Source organism: Onthophagus taurus, chromosome 10 (genome assembly GCF_036711975.1).
Source record: "Onthophagus taurus isolate NC chromosome 10, IU_Otau_3.0, whole genome shotgun sequence".
Lineage (NCBI taxonomy): Eukaryota > Metazoa > Arthropoda > Insecta > Coleoptera > Scarabaeidae > Onthophagus > Onthophagus taurus.
This window is the reverse complement of record NC_091975.1, coordinates 10,326,216-10,348,470: the sequence shown is the minus strand read 5'-3', so window position 1 is coordinate 10,348,470 and position 22,255 is coordinate 10,326,216. Positions and strand designations below refer to the sequence as shown.

The following is a 22,255-nucleotide window of genomic DNA, read 5'->3' as shown; positions in this document are numbered from 1 at the left end:
ATACTGATATTTCTCTTTCATCTTTAGCTTTTCATCTTTAGCAATTTTCGCCGATCATGTTTTAAAAATTCGTATAAAATCCAGTTCTTGGAATATGAGTATGAAAATTTCCCAAAGTGTTAATAAAAGTGTCCTCTTTCCAATCAACCAACCCGTTTTGAAAAATAACTTTTAGTTTTTAAGAAAACAATATTTGAAGTTTTGATAAAATTTTCGATGTTGCAATTTTCATCTATAACTTTCAAAATTCGCTATAAAATTCATTTCTTGAAGGATCCTTGTGGAAATATTACCAATTATTAATTATAGTATCCTCTTTTTAATGCAAAAAGCCGTTTTGAAAAATCACTTTTAGTTCTTGAGAAATAAATTTTTGAAATTTTTTTCGAATTTTGCAATTTTCGCTGATTAAGTTATTAAAATTCGTATAAAATCTATTTCTTGGAATATGAGTATGAAAATTTCTCAAAGTGTTAATAAAAGTGTCCTCTTTCCAATGAACCAACCCATTTTGAAAAATATATTTTAGTTTTTGAGAAAACAATATTTGAAGTTTTGATAAAAATTTCGATGTTACAATTTTCATCGATAACTTTCAAAATTCGCTATAAAATTAATTTCTTGAAGGATCCTTCTAGAAATATCACCAATTATTAACTAAAGTATCCTCTTTTTACTACAATAAGCCGTTTTGAAAAATCGCTTTTAGTTTTTAAGAAATAAATTTTTGAAATTTTTTTCGAATTTTCGGAAATTTTCGCCGATTAACTTATTAAAATTCGTATAAAATCTATTTCTTGGAATATGAGTATGAAAATTTCTCGAATTGTTAATAAAAGTGTCCTCTTTCCAATGAACCAACGCGTTTTGAAAAATAACTTTTAGTTTTTGAGAAAACAATATTTGAAGTTTTGATAAAATTTTCGATATTACCGATATTTTTCAAAATTCGCTATAAAATTAATTTCTTGAAGGATCCTTGTGGAAATATTACCAATTATTAATTATAGTATCCTCTTTTTAATGCAAAAAGCCGTTTTGAAAAATCACTTTTAGTTCTTGAGAAATAAATTTTTGAAATTTTTTTCGAATTTAGCAATTTTCCCTGATTAAGTTATTAAAATTCGTATAAAATCTATTTCTTGGAATATGAGTATGAAAATTTCTCAAAGTGTTAATAAAAGTGTCCACTTTCCAATGAACCAACCCATTTTGAAAAATATATTTTAGTTTTTGAGAAAACAATATTTGAAGTTTTGATAAAAATTTCGATGTTACAATTTTCATCGATAACTTTCAAAATTCGCTATAAAATTAATTTCTTGAAGGATCGTTCTAGAAATATCACCAATTATTAATTAAAGTATCCTCTTTTTAATGCAAAAAGCCGTTTTGAAAAATCACTTTTGTTTCTTGAGAAATAAATTTTTGAAATAATCGATAATTTTTCAGAATTTTGCAATTTCCGCCGATTAAATTTTAATAATTCGTATAAAATCGATTTCTTGGAATACGAGTATGAAAATTTCTCAAAGTGTTAATAAAAGTGTCCTCTTTCCAATGAAACAACCCGTTTTGAAAAATAACTTTTAGTTTTTGAGAAAACAATATTTAAAGTTTTGATAAAATTTTCGATTTCAAAATTCGCTATTAAATTCATTTCTTGAAGGATCCTTGTGGACATATCGCCAATTTCGTATCTTGTATCCAAATAAGTTGACGTAACTTATCAGCTTTCTTATTAATTTCATTTTTATTCAAATATCGCAATAATGTGGCAATATAGGGAGAATATAAATAGATATACAGGATGATTCAAAAAACCGCTGACAGACTTCTAGAGTAGATTATACAAGAAAAATTAAGATGAATAGTATTAATATACATGGGGTCGGAAATGCCTCGTTGGCGAGATATAGCGCATCAAAGTTTCTTTAAAATTAAACATTATCTGCAATAAGAAGCACTTTTTTAAAAATATTGTCTACGCCATTGCTCTCTACGCGTGTAAAGTGATCAATTATCTATCAATTGGTCTCTTACAAAACTTTGATCAAAGCAATAGTTTTTAAGAAAAACACGTTTGTAGAAAATTTGTTAATTCAATCAAAAACTGTTGCTTTAATCAAAGTTTTGTAAGAGACCAATTGATAGATAATTGATCACTTTACACGAAGATACTGCCCGTTTGACAAAATTAGCAGTGGAGTTGTATATACAAAAAAATATATATAAAAATATAAAATATTTTTAAAAAAAGGCTTTTTATTGCAGATAATGTTTAATTTTAAAGAAATTTATATATATCTCGCTATATCTCGTTAAGGAGGCATTTGCGACCCCATGTATATTAAGACTTTTCATCTTAATTTTTGATGTATTACCTGCCCTAGAAGTCTGTCAGCGGTTTTTTGAATCACCCTGTATATGGATATGCCAGATAACCGAATATCCGGTATCCGGCTATTCGCAAAATCACGAGTCGTTTTACATCTCGTTAGAGCAAATTTTATTCTTAACAATATTGCTCTTACAATTAGATGCATAAATATCGATAGAAATATTTTTTTGTAACTTCGGCAAAACAGTTTTATCAAATTGAAGGATAGAAAAAATGTGGGCTTAATTCACATGAGACATAAAACCTCGTTTTGGAGCCAAAAAAGAACAAAAAGCGGGGAGGACTCCCAAATTGACCATTTAAAATATACGAAATGTATTTTACACACATTATGCAAATTTCGTGAACTGCTACAACGTTTGCCTTTTTGTTTTGTTCAGAAAAACCGGGCGCGTTTCGTATCTTTTTTTTTATATTTTTATTTACTGCCTTTTTAGCTACCTTGTAATTTAATGGAAAAGAAAATTATTTGATATCTTAACACATCATCATACTTAGGTGAATTTGAGCATCTATAACAACTTAACCGCGTACTAACAACATCAAAGTTTATCGATGGGAACTCGATAATTACCCTTTAAGACTAAAACTAACCCAAACTTAGTTATAGCTTATTGTTGGGGAAACTATTTGAAAGATTGGTGGAGGCGCCGCCACAGTGGTTCGTTTACAACTTTTAGGGGGACAAAATTGCAATTTTTTTGCAATTAACTTAGTAGAGAGCAAAATCTCTCTACTAAATATTTAGGGAAAAGTGTTGGAATATAAATTGTATTGTTGTTATCAGATATCAGCTTGGGAGTGACGCGGAAGGAATTGTTTGATATTTTTTTCAGTTTTCTGATTTTATAAAATCAAAACGAACTTACTTCTTTTGGTAATGGGCTTGTTTTTCGTTGGCAAGCAACTGGAAGCCCTTTTTGAAGCGATATGCAGAATGGCTTGCCCAAGAACTTTGTACCAATGATTTTCCTGCATTGTGTATTCGGTCAAAAAGAAGGCATACACAGAGTTTGGTAACAGTTTACTGTCCAGAAAAACTTGCATTTGTAACCCAAACGAGTTTTATAAAGTAGGGCAGGAGAAATGTGGCTTCAGTCATAAAAAAAGCAACAATCTCAAGTCCCACTCATTGCGAAGAATTAAATCGTTTAATAAACCCAAGAAAATTGCCCAATCATACACACCAGAAGAGGCCTTAGCAATGATTGTAGACCTGAAATTGACTAAATCTCAGTAAAAATTTTCTTTGGTTGCTCGTTTCCTTCGTTAGATGAGGATTTTCGTCAATCCAATAATGTAAATTATGAAGATGTGTTATACCTTCTCTGTTAAACTTCTATTCGTCGGTCCATAAAATCCTTCTCAAGAAATATTCATCCTGAACGTTAGCATTTAAAAGAAACCGGCAAAATTGAATCCTTCGTTCAGGATCGCCGTCTTCAAGTACCTGGACAGGTGTGTAATGATAAGGATGGTTGCCCATTTGTCGAAGAGTTGACCAGACTTTCCATTGTGATATCCCCAAATTAGCAGCGACGTTTCTTGTACTAGATGTGGGTGCTTCATCGAATGTTTCCAAAATGTCTTCTTCCACATTAAGTCCAGCACGTTCGGCTTTTCTTAAATTGCCAGTCTTAGCTAGACGTCGATAAGTGGCGCCAAATACACTAATGTGAGGAATTCGTCGATTTCAAATAAACAATATTAACGAAAAAACTGTCTAAATTCCATGGCTTACTGCCAAAACGTAAAAAAATTGTTATCCGATGGTTGTTAACCATTAATGAATTGAATTTCAACCGCAGGTGTAATCGATTTTGAATTTTATTCACATTGGGTAGGTTGTCAAAATTGTGCTCGCACCAATTGTTATCTTATTACTGGCTAATTGGAAAGACATTTTGCCATGCTTCATACCTCATTTGAAAGGTAACAAAACGGAGAAGTTTTTACAATAATTTGTATGCTGAATGTATAAACACTTTGTTTGAAAATTAAAAACCGAATATTTCACTTCCTGTATTTTTATCCAGAGAAGTCGATATATTGCCAAAGAAACTATTATTACTCTCTAAATTTCAAGAGTATGTAAGAGTATGTACAGGGTGTCCAAATTTCGATGGGTTTGCAGGGTATCTCAGTTATTATGAAAGATAGAAAGTTGCGGCTTTCGCGAATCTGAGCTACTTTTTTGTGAAACTTACAATGGCGCAAACCAAATTTTCATAGTCCTCTTCGTTTTTGATAAACAGGGAGTGTCTGAAATTTACGATTTTCAGGCACCTCCTGTATCTCGGCTATCCGGAAATTTAGTAAAAAAGTAAAAACGGGTTCTAATAGATTTTTTCACGTGGAATCCAATGGTGCACGTAGAATTTTTCTAGTCATCACGGTTTTTGAGTTATAAACACAACTCAAATACTGAATACTTAACTCTTTATAACTCAAAAACCTTGATGACTAGAAAAATTCTACGTGCACCATTGGATCTACGTGAAAAAATCTATTAGAACCCGTTTTACGGTTCCGGATAGCTGAGATACAAGACGTGTCTGAAAGTCTTAAATTTTGAAACACTCCCTGTATATCAAAAACGAAGAGGGCTATGAAAATTTGGTTTGCGCCATTGTAAGTTTCACAAAAAAGTAACTCAGGTTCGCGAAAGCCGCAACTTTCTATCTTTCATAATAACTGAGATACCCATCGAAATTTGGACACCCTGTACAAAATGAAGAACGTGTTATTGATTTAGTACTTGACGACCCTTCAATTAGTACTCGGCGTATAGCGAGCATGTTACAAATATCCCAAAGTTTTGTATGGCGTGTATTGAATCGAGAAATGTTACATCCGTTTCATCGCCAAAATATTCAAGCATTACATCCTGGAGATACTGAGCAACGCTTAGCATTTTGCCACTGGATTATTCAGCAACATGCTCAAAATAATAACTTCATTTCCCAAGTTCTGTGGTCTGATGAAGCGTGTTTCACTAGGACGGCATAAATAATTATCATAACGAACATGTGTGGTCCTTGCAAAATCCACATGCAATTAGACCAGGAAGATTTCAGCAACGGTTTAGTGTAAACGTTTGGGGTGGCATTTTTAACAATTCTTTGCTACCTGTATGGGTGATAAATGAACGCTTAAATTCAAATATGTACAGAAATTTCTTGGGACATAACCTTTTCGATTTTATCGACGACGTACCACTTAACACCGTTCAAAATATGTGGTATCAGCACGATGGTGCACCACCACATCGAGGAAGAGAAGTCATCGCTTGGTTACATGAACATTTTCCAAACAAATGGATTGGCAATGGAGGTCCAGTAGTCTGGCCACCACGATCCCCAGATCTAAATCCGCTGGATTATTATTTCTGGGGACACATGAAGCAGCTTGTGTACCATGTAGAAATTACTACCCGTCAGCAACTACTGGACAGAATTCAAGATGCAGCTAATAGCATACGGAATGATCCAAATATCATACGTCGTGTGCCATTGCACCATTTCTTAATCTAAGGTACTGACATTTAGTCAATTTCAGGTCTACAATCATTGCTAAGGTCTCTTCTGGTGTGTATGATTGGGCACTTTTCTTGGGTTTATTAAGCAACTTAATTCTTCGCAATGAGGTGGGACTTGAGATTGTTGCTTTTTTATGACAGAAGCCACATTTCTCCTGCCCTGCTTTATAAAACTTGTTTGGGTTGCAAATGCAAGTTTTTTTTGGACAGTAAGCTGTTACCAAACTCTGTGTATGCCTTCTTTTTGACCGAATACTTAATGCAGGAAAATCATTGGTAGTCCAATAGACGTAGACGGTTGAGAGGTTTTTGATATGCAAAGTTCTTGGGGAAGCCATTCTGCAATTTTGTCCTCCTAAAAGTTGTAAACGGACCACTTTGGCCGGGGAGTTTACAAAAAGCAAAAAATTGAAATATTTTCTAATTTATTCACTTTTCTATAAGGCATATTTAGCTTAATCAATTACAAGTGAGCTCTAGAACAACGTATTTCAATATTCACGTTTATGTACCACTCACCCTGTAGTTTGCCACTTTATTTTGCAGACATAAAATTTTTTATCCCTTTCAAAAACTGACAAACAGACAAATACAGCGCCCTTACTGGTGAGGTTTTTTTTGCTATTTTTACAGTAAAATCGTGTCGAAGAACACCGAGGATTCTGCCAGATGGTAACTTCAAAATTCTTATTTTTTGTTATCATTTTGATGGGCACAATTGCTGTCAAAAGCAAATCAGAATCTGAAACAACTGAGTTATCCAACAATTTTTGTTTGTACTTGGCATGACCAGAGCTTCCATCAAAACCCCATTTGTAGGTGATTCCCCATACCAAATTATCTTTATCATTTAATGTGATGGATACATATGGCAATTTCTAGCCATTGCACCCTTTCTTAATCTAAGGTACTAAGATTTAGTCAATTTCAGGTCTACAATCATTGCTAAGGTCTCTTCTGGTGTGTATGATTGGGTACTTTTCTTGGGTTTATTAAGCGATTTAATTCTTCGCAATGAGGTGGGACTTGAGATTGTTGCTTTTTTTATGACAGAAGCCACATTTCTCATGCCCTGCTTTATAAAACTCGTTTGGGTTGCAAATGCAAGTTTTTTGCTGTTACCAAACCTTCTTTATGACCGAATACTTAATGCAGGAAAATCATTGGTAGTCCAGTAGACGTAGACGGTTGATAGGTTTTTGATATGCAAAGTGCTTGGGGAAACTATTCTGCAATTTTGTCCCCCTAAAAGTTGTAAACGGAGTTTTTGAATACTTACTTGGGGTTGAATTAAAAATTCCGGCCGATGGCGATCCAGGTAACATGTTCGAGAGCTGAGATGTGCTTGTGGGTGTAGCACCCCCATATCCGTTCATATTGGTGGTACTTCCTCCACCATAAGAACCACCACCGTTCGAAGAGTGAGGTGTGGAAGCGCTCGAACAATAACCGCCGCCCCTCGGTGAGACGCTGCTACTTTGCGCGCGGGCGTACTCCTCTAAAAGAAAAACCCTATAGGTAAACAATCTGTCAGTAACCAACATGACTCGAATAAATACATTAAACGAGAAACTAAAAAAAATCTTACCTGTAAATAAATAAATAATAAAATAAACATTAAATAAATAAGCAGTTGATATTATTAAAATCGTTTTTATTTAATAACTTAAATGACGTTATGTACAAATCGAAAATAATATACAGCAACATAATAAATTATAAAAGTCAAAAAATCAAAAAAGAATTAAATCTTAAGGTTTATTATTGCGTGTTTAGGCCACGTGCATGCCATCTAAAAGCCGTTTTAGTAAGTGGCTAAGGAGTAGGAAGGACAAGCACCTTCTGTCCACTGACCGTTTCCGCTGTCTTGCACGCTAACAGCGAGTTGGCCCGTGTACGTGTTGAAACTGGTCGTCATCGCATTATTGGCCATCGTAGGCGATCTGGGTGCTGCTAAAGATAACTGATTATTTCTGGGCATCGTATAGAGAGCCTCGGCGAGATCCGCCGCCCTTTTCAAGATGATTTCCTACAAAATTCGAAATAGATTTATTAGATATTTATGTTTTCGTTGAAAACGAGATGGAGGAAAGTGGTGAAGTCATCGAATATTTATGTTACGGATTTAACGTAACGGAAACTGACCTTTGGAAGTTTCTCTGGGTCGCCGGGATGCCTCGGTATCAACTTTTGTAACCTTTGGAAACCGTAGTCTATCGTCGGCTCGTTCAATGCTGCTAACAAATGATATATTTAACACGAATAAATTTATTAAAAAAGAATTACTTACAAACATAAACGAATCTCCCCGGCGCGCCTTTGCAGAATTGCTTCGATTTATAAGATAACGTAACTTCCACCACTCCAGGTATGTGTCTCGGGGGTGTTTGTACTCTTATTGCATGCGGTGTAATCAACTCACTCCAAACTAACATTGTCCCAAAAACAACTTGAAGCCCATCAAAGAAATTATCCCCCACAATCATAATCGTTGCCCCGCCAGACGTCCATCCCTCACTGGGACTAATCGCTTTTATACAAGGTGTCGCAACTGGTAATGGTGGATATAAACCTATAAATTAAAAAAAAAACAAATTATATAAATTTTTTTTATTTTTGATGTTTCTTTTTCTTGTCGCTCGAATTCGAGACGCAAACCGCAAGCGAAGAAGAGGGTTTAGAGCGTTCGGGGGTTGTTGAGGGGGAGGTGAAGAGTCGGGGGTTGTAGCCGAGGATTAAAGCCGAGGAAATAAAGTAGAACAAAGTAAGATATTAACGAGAGTGAAGCACGGTTTGTTCCCTACCAACCGGGTAATACTTGGGGTGCCGGGCTACGAGCAGGCGCTTTGGGAATCGTCGAGAAAGCGAAAATGGAAAAGGAGGCCGGAAAATTTAGAGAAGTCGGGGAGTTTTAACTAAATGAAACGGAGAAAATTATTTTTTACTTTCTCATATACGAATTACTAACTGATTTGATTCACAAATCAAAAAGACTTCTTCTATTTCACATGTACACACTGATCTCTTCAAACAGTTGCAGGTATTCATCAAGTTTCGCCATGTCTTTGTGTTTATGATACTTAGGGTTCAGTTTTAAAAGATTCTCGGGGTCATATTGAAAAGTGTTGTGCATTAAGTACACTTTTTGTGTCAGCTCAACTGTCAGTTTATTTTGATCCCTATTGATATGACTTGGGATAGTGAGCATTTTCAAGCACACCATGTTGGATTTATTGCTGAATGAATCCTAATGGATTACACTTTGCATTTTAAGACGTTGATGCTAGAAAGTAAAATTCTGGATTCTGGAACCCACATTTCTTACATATGTTGATCTTTGCCTTCTAGCATCATCGTTGTAGCTGAAGTCGTTATGTCACTAATAACACCATTGCTCAATAAGAGTCCACACATCTAAAATCAAGTCAAGTGTCAAAATATGTTAAATGACAAAACTGTTTTGATTTACTGTTACAAAATGTACCTTACATCCAAGTACTAAAAATTACGCAGAATCACTGAACTCATTGGATTGAAATGAAACAGCGAAATTCTTTGTCTGTTTTTGAATCGCTATATGTAATGGTTTTCGGGAAAGTATTGATTTGCAAATTGATGGTTGTAACATTACTTTGCTTAGTGAGGTAAAGAATTTGGGTATGATTATGGACAACAGTTTTCGCTATAAGAAGCATGTCTCCAACTGTATATAGGGGGCTTATTATCATCTGAGGATGTTGTTTCCTCATCGACACTACCTTGGTATTCATCTGAAAACGATGTTGTGAGAAGCCTCTGTTTTGGCTCAATACACTTATTGTGCTGAGGTCTACCGAGTGTCAAATTCGTGTCTTCGGTATATATATGGAATTAGAAAATATAACAGAATATCTTATAAACTGAAGGATGCGGGATGGCTAAATATGTATCATCGTAGGAAAGTGCAGTGTTTGTGCCTATACCATAAAATTATAAACTATAAGGAACCACAGTATCTCTACCAACTGATAACTTTCCGAAATGATGTCCACCGAATAAATACGCGATTTCGCGGATCGTTTGTCTTTGTTTCAGAGGTCATACATATTTCAAATAACTTCGAAATATAATGAGGTGGACGATAATTGCAAGGGGTTCTCACTAGGAAGGTTTAAATTTACACAGAAAAATTCTTGTTTTCTTGAACAATGTGTACATAGGGGCAAACGCTGATCTGACATGTTTTGCAATCTTGTTGTTGTATCTAGCTGTTGCTTTGTAATTTTTGGCCGAGTCATGTATCAAGCAGCTGTATTAACTAGTACAAGCTGGAACTCGCCTATTTTCTTTTGTATGTTTTTTTTTATACAATTAAGCTTATTTTCTAATAAAGACATTTATTATTATTATTATTAAATGTGAGTTCAATGAGTTTTTGTTTCAAAGTGTGCTCCAAAGAGCTTATTTATTCTGGACAGCAATGAAATTCCATTTCATTATATTGCTTGCTGACTTGCTGAGTTGTTGGGCAGAGTTAATGATCCAAGAACAGCTTTTTTTCCTTTTTGGCATCAGGAATAGAATGCGTAAAGATCATCAGGAATAGAGTATGTCGAGCACTAAGTGGGTCCAATGAGTTTGTATATTTCAGCAAACGTTTGATATCTTTCAAAATCCTCTCAAAATGTGCTTCAAAGAGCTTTTTTATTCTGAACAATGAAATTTCGTTTTATTTAATTGCTTGCTGAGTTGTTAGGCAGAGTTAACGATGCAAGAGCAGCTTTTTTCCCACTTTGGCTTCAGGAATAGAATGCGTGCAGAACCTAAGGAACAGAGTGTGTTGAGTTCTCAGTGGGTTCAATGAGTTTGTGTATTTCAGCAAACGTTTGGTTTCCAAATCTTTCAAAATCCTTTCAAAGTGTACTTCAAAGAGCTTTTTTATTCTTTGCATCAATGAATTGCCGTTTTATTTCATTGCTTGCTGACTCACTTCTGCGTTGATAGGTAGAGTTAATGATTCAAGAGTATTTTTTTTTTCGTTTTTGGCATCAGGAATAAAATGCGTCGTGAAAGAGCTTTTTTATTCTGGGCATTAATGAATTGTCGTTTTATTTCATTGCTTGCTGACTCATTTCTGAGTTGATAGGCAGAGTTAATGATTCAAAAGCAGTTTCTTTTCGTTTTTGACTTCAGGAATAGAATGCGTGGTGATCATCAGGAATAGAGTATACCGAGCTCTCAGTGGGTTTAATGAGTTTGTGTATTTCAGCAAACGTTTGATTTCCAAATCTTTCAAAATCCTTTCAAAGTGTGCTTCAAAGAGCTTTTTTATGCTTTGCATCAATGAATTGCCGTTTTATTTCATTGCTTGCCGACTCACTTCTGAGTTGATAGATAGAGTTAATGATTCAAGAGTTTTTTTTTTCGTTTTTGGCTTCAGGAATAGAATGCGTCGTGAAAGAGCTTTTTTATTCTGGGCATTAATGAATTGTCGTTTTATTTCATTGCTTGCTGATTCATTTCTGAGTTGTTAGGCAGAATTAATGATTCAAGAACAGCTTTTTTGTTCGTTTTAGCTTCAGGAATAGAATGCGTGGTGATCATAAAGAATAGAGTGTGCCTAGCTCTCAGTGGGTTTGATGAGTTTGTGTATTTCAGTAAACGTTTGGCATCAAAATTTTTCAAAATCCTTTCAAAGTGTACTTCAAAGAGCTTTTTTATTCTTTGCATCAATGAATTGCCGTTTTATTTCATTGCTTGCTGACTCACTTCTGCGTAGATAGGTAGAGTTAATGATTCAAGAGTATTTTTTTTTCGTTTTTGGCATCAGGAATAAAATGCGTCGTGAAAGAGCTTTTTTATTCTGGGCATTAATGAATTGTCGTTTTATTTCATTGCTTGCTGATTCATTTCTGAGTTGTTAGGCAGAATTAATGATTCAAGAACAGCTTTTTTGTTCGTTTTTAGCTTCAGGAATAGAATGCGTGGTGATCATAAAGAATAGAGTGTGCCTAGCTCTCAGTGGGTTTGATGAGTTTGTGTATTTCAGCAAACGTTTGGTTTCCAAATCTTTCAAAATCCTTTCAAAGTGTGCTTCAAAGAGCTTTTTTATTCTTTGCATCAATGAATTGCCGTTTTATTTCATTGCTTGCGGACTCACTTCTGAGTTAATAGCTAGAGTTAATGATTCATGAGTATTTTTTTTTTCGTTTTTGGCTTCAGGAATAAAATGCGTCGTGAAAGAGCTTTTTTATTCTGGGTATTAATGAATTGTCGTTTTATTTCATTGCTTGTTGATTCATTTCTGAGTTGATAGGCAGAGTTAATGATTCAAGAACAGCTTTTTTTTCATTTTTGGTTTCAGGAATAGAGTGTACCGAGCTCTCAGTGGGTTCAATGAGTTTGTGTATTTCAGCAAACGTTTGGTTTTCAAATCTTTCAAAATCATGTCAAAGTGTGCTCCAAAAAGCTTTTTTATTCTGGGTATCAATGAATTACCGTTTTATTTCATTGCTTGCTGACTCACTTCTGACTTAATAGATAGAGTTAATGATTCAAGATTTTTTTTTTTTGGTTTTTGGGTTCAGGAATAGAACGCGTCGTGAAAGAGCTTTTTTATTCTGGGCATTAATGAATTGTCGTTTTATTTCATTGCTTGCTGATTCATTTCTGAGTTGATAGGCAGAGTTAATGATTCAAAAGCAGTTTTTTTTCGTTTTTGACTTCAGGAATAGAATGTGTGGTGATCATCAGGAATAGAGTGTGCCGAGCTCTCAGTGGGTTTAATGAGTTTGTGTATTTCAGCAAACGTTTGGTTTCCAAATCTTTCAAAATCCTTTCAATGTGTGCTTCAAAGAGCTTTTTTATTCTTTGCATCAATGAATTGCCGTTTCATTTCATTGCTTGCTGACTCACTTCTGAGTTAATAGATAGAGTTAATGATTCAAGAGTTTTTTTTTTTCGTTTTTGGCTCCAGGAATAGAACGCGTCGTGAAAGAGCTTTTTTATTCTGGACATTAATGAATTGTCGTTTTATTTCATTGCTTGCTGATTCATTTCCGAGTTGTTAGGCAGAATTAATGATTCAAGAACAGCATTTTTGTCATTTTTGGCTTCAGGAATAGAATACGTGGTGATCATCAAGAATAGAGTGTGCCTAGCTCTCAGTGGGTTCAATAAGTTTGTGTATTTCAGCAAACGTTTGGTTTCCAAATCTTTCAAAATGTGCTTCAAAGAGCTTTTTTATGCTTTGCATCAATGAATTGCCGTTTTATTTCATTGCTTGCTGACTCACTTCTGAGTTAATAGATAGAGTTAATGATTCAAGAGTTTTTTTTTTCGTTTTTGGGTTCAGGAATAGAATGCGTCGTGAAAGAGCTTTTTTATTCTGGGCATTAATGAATTGTCGTTTTATTTCATTGCTTGCTGATTCATTTCCGAGTTGTTAGGCAGAATTAATGATTCAAGAACAGCATTTTTGTCATTTTTGGCTTCAGGAATAGAATACGTGGTGATCATCAAGAATAGAGCGTGCCTAGCTCTCAGTGGGTTCAATAAGTTTGTGTATTTCAGCAAACGTTTGGTTTCCAAATCTTTCAAAATGTGCTTCAAAGAGCTTTTTTATTCTTTGCATCGATGAATTGCCGTTTTATTTCATTGCTTGCTGACTCACTTCTGAGTTGATAGATAGAGTTAATGATTCAAGAGTTTTTTTTTTCGTTTTTGGGTTCAGGAATAGAATGCGTCGTGAAAGAGCTTTTTTATTCTGGGCATTAATGAATTGTCGTTTTATTTCATTGCTTGTTGATTCATTTCTGAGTTGTTAGGCAGAATTATTGATTCAAGAACAGCTTTTTTTTCATTTTTGGCTTCAGGAATAGAATACGTGGAGGTCGTCAGGAATAGAGTGTGCCGAGCTCTCAGTGGGTTCAATAAGTTTGTGTATTTCAGCAAACGTTTGGTTTTCAAATCTTTCAAAATCATGTCAAAGTGTGCTCCAAAAAGCTTTTTTATTCTGGGCATCAATGAATTACCGTTTTATTTCATTGCTTGCTGACTCACTTCTGAGTTGATAGATAGAGTTAATGATTCAAGAGTTTTTTTTTTCGTTTTTGGCTTCAGGAATAAAATGCGTCGTGAAAGAGCTTTTTTATTCTGGGTATTAATGAATTGTCGTTTTATTTCATTGCTTTGCATTTCTGCATTTGAAGAGCAGCTTTTTTTTCGTTTTTGGCTTCAGGAATAGAATTCCACGATCCTTCAGCAAACGTTTAATACCTAAATAGTTTACAGACTCTTAAAAAGTTGTAATTATTAACTATAGTTGGAATAGGTTTAGGAAACATTGATGCAATGTTGGTTTATAAAAATTGTAGAAGAGATTTAAAAGTTTTTGAGATAATTTTTCCCCTTCGTTCTGATTTAGTGATTAAAACCGTGAATCCAAGCGCGTCGAAGCAAGTCGTCGCAAGTTTGTTCCGACCGTCTTTTCCCTTCTCCCCCTTAAAATTCAACATTTCCGTTTCCTTCCTCCAGTGAACTGAATCGGGAGCCAATTTCGCAAAGTTTTGGGGCCGGGGCGGATCAGCATACAAACGAGTTGCTTCGACCACCACCATCGGACCCAGACGCTGCTTGTCTGTAACAACCCCGTTTGGCATACCAACGAGTTCATCAGTGATTTGTGGATAATATTTCGTTCGAAGAAACGCGCGAACTTGCGTGTACACGTATAGGAAAAGCGGATCACGAGGAGGAGCGCATTCGCACGTGTTGAGAATGCGACCTTCGAAGGGGGTTCCCAAGGGAGCGCGGGGAACACGAAATCGATATTGAACTTGGGAACACCGTCCTGGAGGATTGTTTGCGCTCGTTTTCGCGGCGTTACCGAGAAGAATCAAAGCTAATATCTATGTGGTTTATTTATAGTAAATAAAAATCGACATACTGTTCATATAACTACCTTCGCTGGGTTCCAACCTCTTCGCCCGTCTGCCATGTTTCGAATTGTTATGGACGAACATGTTATCGGATATCGCTAATAACGCCCCATCCACCGAAACTTGAGTCGATATTACAACCTAAAACAAACAAAAATAAATTTATTAAGAATTAAGGAGTTAACTTTCGCGGTGTTAATTTGCGAAATGGTTGTTCTCGTTTTTGTCGTAGAGTTCTAGTGCAGCCATTTTGCGGTTCAAGGTGGCAGCGTGCATCGCAAGACAGACTCCTCCCCCGGGACCATCGGCCCGATCCCTAGGGAACCCTCGCCCCAGCGCAATACACACGCGTTCCCATGGGAACCGTGGGGGATGATGACGGTAGAGCGGCCAGTAGGCGGCGCACGTTCGATACCCCGACTGAAATACGGTCATCGACCACCACCGCCGGACGACTCAACGGGAACAATCCCGTTTCTCCTTCAGGACGACGAAGACGAAGAAGACGAAGACGACGAAGACGACAAAAGCGATGAACACGACGAAGATGTCGAAAAAAACGAAAACAACGAGGTCCGATAGGGGAGCTTCCTAAGAAATATACGCTTCATATCTTTTTTTCGTTACGTTCTGAAAATCTTTTTTTGTTAGTTTTCTTTTATAAAGAAAATGTTTCAGGTGAGTTTTGGCGTTGTAATCGAATTAATTGTACGCGATTAACTAGATTTCCGGGTTAAGTGGCAGCTAGTACCTCAATAAAGGACGTTCAAGTTGGAACCGACCTCATCCGAGCGTTACCGAGTACTCGAAAGCTCGACACCGTCAAGTTTAGCGCTTAATTTAAATTCCGGGGCATTAAAATTTTTAATAAGTTTACTTATTCGTCGCCCCGAGTGTCAGGGCACTTGCCTCGGCTAATTGGAGGACTCAAGAGACCGTATTATGGCTCCACCTTGACGACGTTCGTTTTTATGGTGGCATAAAAATGTTATTAATATGCAAAGGATTTTAGATAATTTTTTGTGAAAATGTTTAAGTGTAACCGGCTCCTCCGCCGAAATTTCTGAGTGTTATTATTCTTGGAAATAAAACCAAAAAGCATCGTCAATGCCCCAAAAAGGTAAACATATTAAGGACGAAGGGTCGGGATCAATTTCGAGGGCTTATGAGACTGTATGGAATTCGCCTTTGCAAAGCTAGCCCCCCAATTACGGACGGAACGGGGAAGCGGCCGCGTTGCCATTTATTTCAATTTCCATACAGGTTACCAGCGGCCTTTGCCATTCGCAAGGATTTACCGGCAAGATAGGGAACATTTTTATTTGGCGTGCGCAACGGCAAGAACTATAAAGTATACGGCCGGCTTTTTGGTCTCATTTATTTCCCTTGATCTTGCGTCGCACCCCCTTAAACCAGTAGTTACGAACTAGTTTTTGGTTTTATATCCGGGGGTCATATTGAAATGTATTGTTTCTACCAAAAAAATATATCTTACCTGAAATCGTCTCATATCCCTGGGATTTCCGGCATTCTTCAAACAGTTTTGGTTGCACTTAAGGAAGAATTTGAGAAAGAATCTGCAACAAAGCAAAATCATTATTTAATGCGTAATTAATTAAAAATTAGCAAAAATTATCATGATATAAAGTGAATGATATCGACCTGCTCAACATATATATCATTATGTATTGTAGCTCATATTGAATATTTCAAAAACATATTGTTCCAAATGTATTAGTTTATCCAAGAAACTGTTCTAAATGTAATTGATATACGGTAAAAATTAAAAATTTCTAAAAATCATAATGATATAAAATGATCCATATCTATAGTTACAATGATGTGTTATGTATCATATTAGTGCTAAAACTCTAATATTTATATTATTTCAAATAAACATCGTTCGGAATTTGTTAGTTTCTGCAGAAGATAATAAGAATTCGTTATTATCTAAATTAACGATATCTCACCTCTCAATTTAGATATCATTATGTAATGTATATCATATTTAAGCTAAAAGTCTATATTTTATTTTGTTTCAAATAAACATCATTCCAAATGTATTAGTTTATCCAAGAAACTGCTCTAAATATGATTGATATACGGATATATAATGATCAATATCTAATGATTGAACATAGTTACAATGATTACGTTATTATAGTTGATTTTATTAAGAAAAATGGTCCAATTTTGACATTTTGTGATTTATGCTATATCACTAGAAACTGGTGATAGATAAAGATGAAATAAGTATGGATTATGATTTTTTTTGATGCATTAAGAATATTTTTTATTCATAACGTCTTTCTCCATCAGTTTTAGAACTTAGGTTATACTTGATTTTGTTAAGAAAAACCGTTCAATTTTGACTTTTTGTGAATTCTGCTATACCTCTAGAAACTACTGATAGATAAATATGAAATAATTTGTAGTGGTGGAATAGATATTCGGCAACTATCAGTTATCCAGCCATTTTTTATAATATATTTTTTAATATATTTTAGCCGGTTATTAAAAACCTATTACTTAGTATCCCACCATTCACAGGAATTAGTATGTCTTTTAGGTATTGGACACCTAAATGCAGATAATAATCAAGTTCAACCCCAATAGGACTTTTTTCATTGAATATAACTCTATTTATATATCACACATTTCAACACATTTTGAAAAATAACTTTTAGTTTTTGAGAAAACAATATTTGAAGTTTTCGATGTAATCGATAATTTTCAAAATTCGCTATAAAATTAATTTCTTGAAGGATCCTTATGGAAATATCACCAATTATTAATTAAAGTGTCGTCTTTTTAATGCAAAAAACCGTTTTGAAAAATCACTTTTAGTTCTTGAGAAATAAATTTTTGAAATAATCGACAATTTTTTCAAATTTTGCAATTTTTGCCCATTAAGTTTTAAAAATTCGTGTAAAATCCATTTCTTGGAATATGAGTATGAAAATTTCCCAAAATGTTAATAAAAGTGTCCTCTTTCCAATGGACCAACACGTTTTGAAAAATAACTTTTAGTTTTTGAGAAAACAATATTTGAAGTTTTGATAAAATTTTCAATGTAATCGATAATTTTCAAAAGTCGCTATAAAATTAATTTCTTGAAGGATCCTTGTGGAAATATCAGCAATTATTAATTAAAGTGTCCTCTTTTTAATGCAACAAGCCGTTTTGAAAAATAACTTTTAGTTTTTGAGAAAACAATATTTGAAGTTTTGATAAAATTTTCAATATTACCGATAATTTTCAAAATTCGCTATAAAATTAATTTCTTGAACGATCCTTATGGAAATATCACCTATTATTAATTAAAGTGTCCTCTTTTTAATGCAAAAGGCCGTTTTGAATAATAACTTTTAGTTTTTGAGAAAACAATATTTGAAGTTTTGAAAAATTTTCAATGTAATCGATAATTTTCAAAATTAGCTATAAAATTAATTTCTTGAAGGATCCTTGTGGAAATATCAGCAATTATTAATTAAAGTGTTCTCTTTTTAATGCAAAAAGCTGTTTTAAAAAATCACTTTTAGTTTTTGAGAAAACAATATTTGAAGTTTTGATAAAATTTTCAATGTAATCGATAATTTTCAAAATTCGTTATAAAATTAATTTCTTGAAGGATCCTTGTGGAAATATCAGCAATTATTAATTAAAGTGTCCTCTTTTTAATGCAAAAAGCCTTTTGAAAAATCACTTTTAGTTCTTGAGCAATAAATTTTTGAAATAATCGACAATTTCTTCGAATTTTGCAATTTCCGTCGATTAAGTTTTAAAAATTCGTGTAAAATCCATTTCTTGGAATATGAGTATGAAAATTTCCCAACGTGTTAATAAAAGTGTCCTCTTTCCAATGAACCAACACGTTTTGAAAAATAACTTTTAGTTTTTGAGAAAACAATATTTGAAGTTTTGATAAAATTTTCGATATTACCGATAATTTTCAAAATTCGCTATAAAATTAATTTCTTGAAGGATCCTTATGGAAATATCACCAATTATTATTTAAAGTGTCCTCTTTTTAATGCAAAACGATTTCAGAGATACAGAGTGTTTTTCAAAAAAGTGCATTTTCGAAAAGTCGTCGAAATTTGGACACCCTGTACAGGAGGGCCAAATTGCGTACTTTTAAAGGGAAACTCCTATTTCTATAAGAGATAGAGGAAAAATAATATCAGCTCGATTTTTATAAGAAACTTAATGACGAAAACCGCATATCGATATCTTTTACGATTTCAGAGATACAGGGTGTTTTTCAAAAAAGTACATTTTCGAAAAGTCGTCATAACATTTTTCTTATTGATAAATCCTCCTTTCTGTGAAAACATTTCCAAAGCAACTTTTGATGTAGAATTCGATGGAATAAGTTATCTTTCCCTCAAAGCAATATTTTAGCAGTTATTGACATAAAAATGATTTTTTTAAATGGAACGCCCTATATATTTTTACAAATTCGACGAGTGCATAAAATCTTCTTTCCAAAAATATAGAAAAACACACTTGATATTTCGTTCAAGTCTTCTTTGAAATATACAACTTGGAAACTTTTAAGATTTTCAATTACGAGCCTACTCGTACTAAGTAGTGGGCTTTGACGGCGCTTCGATAAAACAAATGCATTGTTTGAGTATCTATCTGTCAAATTTTGATTCATGTTGTAAGTATTACTGCTTATCGTTAGAGTATTACTTAGTTGTCATCAACTTTTAAAATAGTGTCATATAAAAATTATGCAAAATGGGACATGATAGTTTTGAAAAATAACTTTTAGTTTTTGAGAAAACAATATTTGAAGTTTTGATAAAATTTTCAATGTTACAATTTTTATCGATAAGTTTCAAAATTTGCTATAAAATTCATTTCTTGAAGGATCCTTCTGGAAATATCACCAATTATTAATTAAAGTGTCCTCTTTTTAATGCAAAAAGCCGTTTTAAAAAATAACTTTTAGTCTTTGAGAAAACAATATTTGAAGTTTTGATAAAATTTTCTATGTAATCGCTAATTTTCAAAATTCGCCATAAAATTAATTTCTTGAACGATCCTTATGGAAATATCACCTATTATTAATTAAAGTGTCCTCTTTTTAATGCAAAAAGCCGTATTGAACAATCGCTTTTAGTTCTTGAGAAATAAATTTTTGAAATAATCGAAAATTTTTTCGAATTTTGCAATTTTCGTCTATTAACTTTTAAAAATTCGTATAAAATCCATTTCTTGGAATACGAGTATGAAAATTTCCCAAAGTGTTAATAAAAGTGTCCTCTTTCCAATGAACCAACACGTTTTGAAAAATAACTTCTAGTTTTTGAGAAAACAATATTTGAAGTTTTGATAAAATTTTTGATGTAATCGATAATTTTCAAAATTCGCTATACAATTAATTTCTTGAAGGATCCTTGTGGAAATATCACCAATTATTAATTAAAGTGTCCTCTTTATAATGCAAAAAACCGTTTTGAAAAATCACTTCTAGTTCTTGAGAAATAAATTTTTGAAATAATCGACAATTTTTTCGAATTTTGCAATTTTTGCCGATTAAGTTTTAAAAATTCGTATAAAATCCAGTGCTTGGAATATGAGTATGAAAATTTCCCAAAGTGTTAATAAAAGTGTCCTCTTTCCAATGAACCAACACGTTTTGAAAAATAACATTTAGTTTTTGAGAGTTGCTTCGTGAGTTAAATCAGCATCAAAAAAGTTCATTTTATATCATAGATCCAAATAAGTTGACATATCTTATCAGCTTTCTTATTAATTTAATTTTTATTCAAATATCGCAATAATGTGGCAATGTCATAATCATAATGGCCGGATAGATATGCCGGATAACTCGATATCCGGCTTTTTGGAAAATCACTGTCCGTTCCATCACTAAAAATAAGTATGGATTATGATATCTTGATGCATTAAGAATATATTTTATTCATAACGTCTTCCTCTACCAGTTTTAGTACCAACGTTATACTTAATTTTATTAAGATAAAATTGTTCAATTCCGACATTTTGTGATTTATGCTATATCACTAGAAATTGGTGATAGATAAATATGAAATAAGTATGGATTATGATTTCTTGATGCATTAAGAATATTTTTTATTCATAACGTCTTTTTCTAAACAAAACATAGTCCAATTTTGTGATTTATGCTATGTCACTAGAAAATGGTGATAGAAGATGGGGTTCGGTTCCAAGGATTAAAAATATCTTCTTAATGATATATTTCTATCTTGAGTTTTAAAATATGTTTATTCTAAATTCATTATTATATATTAATGATAGGAGATGAACACACTATTATTCATAATATAGTAAAGAAAAGGTTGTTATATTTAGTTCTCAGATTCAGCAATGTCTGAAAATATAGAGAATTCATAATTAGGAGCTGATTTGCAGCTTAAATTTACTTCCAGTATAAATAGTCTGTAATTTTGCGCTTTTTTGTTTCGTTTTGAATATTCTATTGCAAAAGTTTCTAAGATGTTAAGGCATTATATGTCTCTTCTGCTCTATTAAGAACAGATATGTTCTATCAACATATCTGTTCTGAGAGTATACATAGCATTTTCATTATTTTCATCACTGTCACTGTATTCATGATTATCATCAGTTTAGAATCATGTGACTCAAGTGGCTCTTCAATATTTGACAGTTGAATGTCACTCATCGCCCTGAAGCTATTGTAGCCTAGATGTCATTCTGGAGATTCTCCTTCAACACTTGCCCAGATTTTCCTCCAGCAACCATTCAATGTAGATATTTTCTATATTATCAATAATGTTAAGTCTTATTTTGACATTAGAAGATTACTTTTTATTATTATGAAAAGGAACATTTTGTACTGTTTTCCAAAAATACTAGTTTATAGCATCTCTAATTTATTATATAAAAAGATGGGCTTTTGTAATCAATAGAAAACTGTTTTCATTTGTCGCTTTAAATATTTCACAAGCCTGTCCGATTGCCGCTTTTCATACACGCGTCGTCCGTGGTGAAACCGCGAACCATTCAATGGAGAATTGATTGCCAATAGCCGATAACCGACCGGGCAATTACTTTTTTTCGCGACCGTCATTTCGTGCGCTGTTTTAATTCACACAGACACCAACCGATTTGCCCTTTGTGAAAAAAAAGCAAAAAAAGAATACAACGACGGACGCGTTATTATTACGACGCCCCCCATTTCATTGTCCCCGAATACCGAAATCTGATCGGACGTTATTGACCGGATGTCCTAAAGGTTCCCAAGGTTTCTTTGTACTAAACTTGTTAGATTCTGTAAAACCTTGATTGGTATTTACACCAGCTGTTCGTTCTAACAACGGTTCGCCGATGACAATGATGATCATAATTAACCTCGCCCGGTAAAACAATGGGTCTTTACTGGCT

At 33.7% G+C, this 22,255-nt stretch overlaps 1 protein-coding gene across 7 annotated transcripts in view; it reads right to left on the bottom strand.

Moving 5' to 3' along the window:
• LOC111418337 (EBF transcription factor knot) overlaps window positions 1–22,255 on the bottom strand; it is a 122,055-nt gene that overhangs the window by 7,469 nt on the left and 92,331 nt on the right. The window contains exons 7-12 of one of the 7 annotated variants that reach the window (XM_023050851.2): window positions 16,353–16,434; window positions 14,866–14,998; window positions 8,230–8,511; window positions 8,085–8,176; window positions 7,779–7,968; window positions 7,219–7,437 (exon numbers count right to left, since the gene is read on the bottom strand). In XM_023050851.2, coding sequence (XP_022906619.1) covers window positions 7,219–7,437; window positions 7,779–7,968; window positions 8,085–8,176; window positions 8,230–8,511; window positions 14,866–14,998; window positions 16,353–16,434 — 998 coding nt within the window. Of the gene's footprint in view, window positions 1–7,218; window positions 7,452–7,778; window positions 7,969–8,084; window positions 8,177–8,229; window positions 8,512–14,865; window positions 14,999–16,352; window positions 16,435–22,255 lie in introns of those variants that run through there. The other 6 variants (XM_023050853.2, XM_023050852.2, XM_023050854.2 and 3 more) reach the window with 6 other exon arrangements.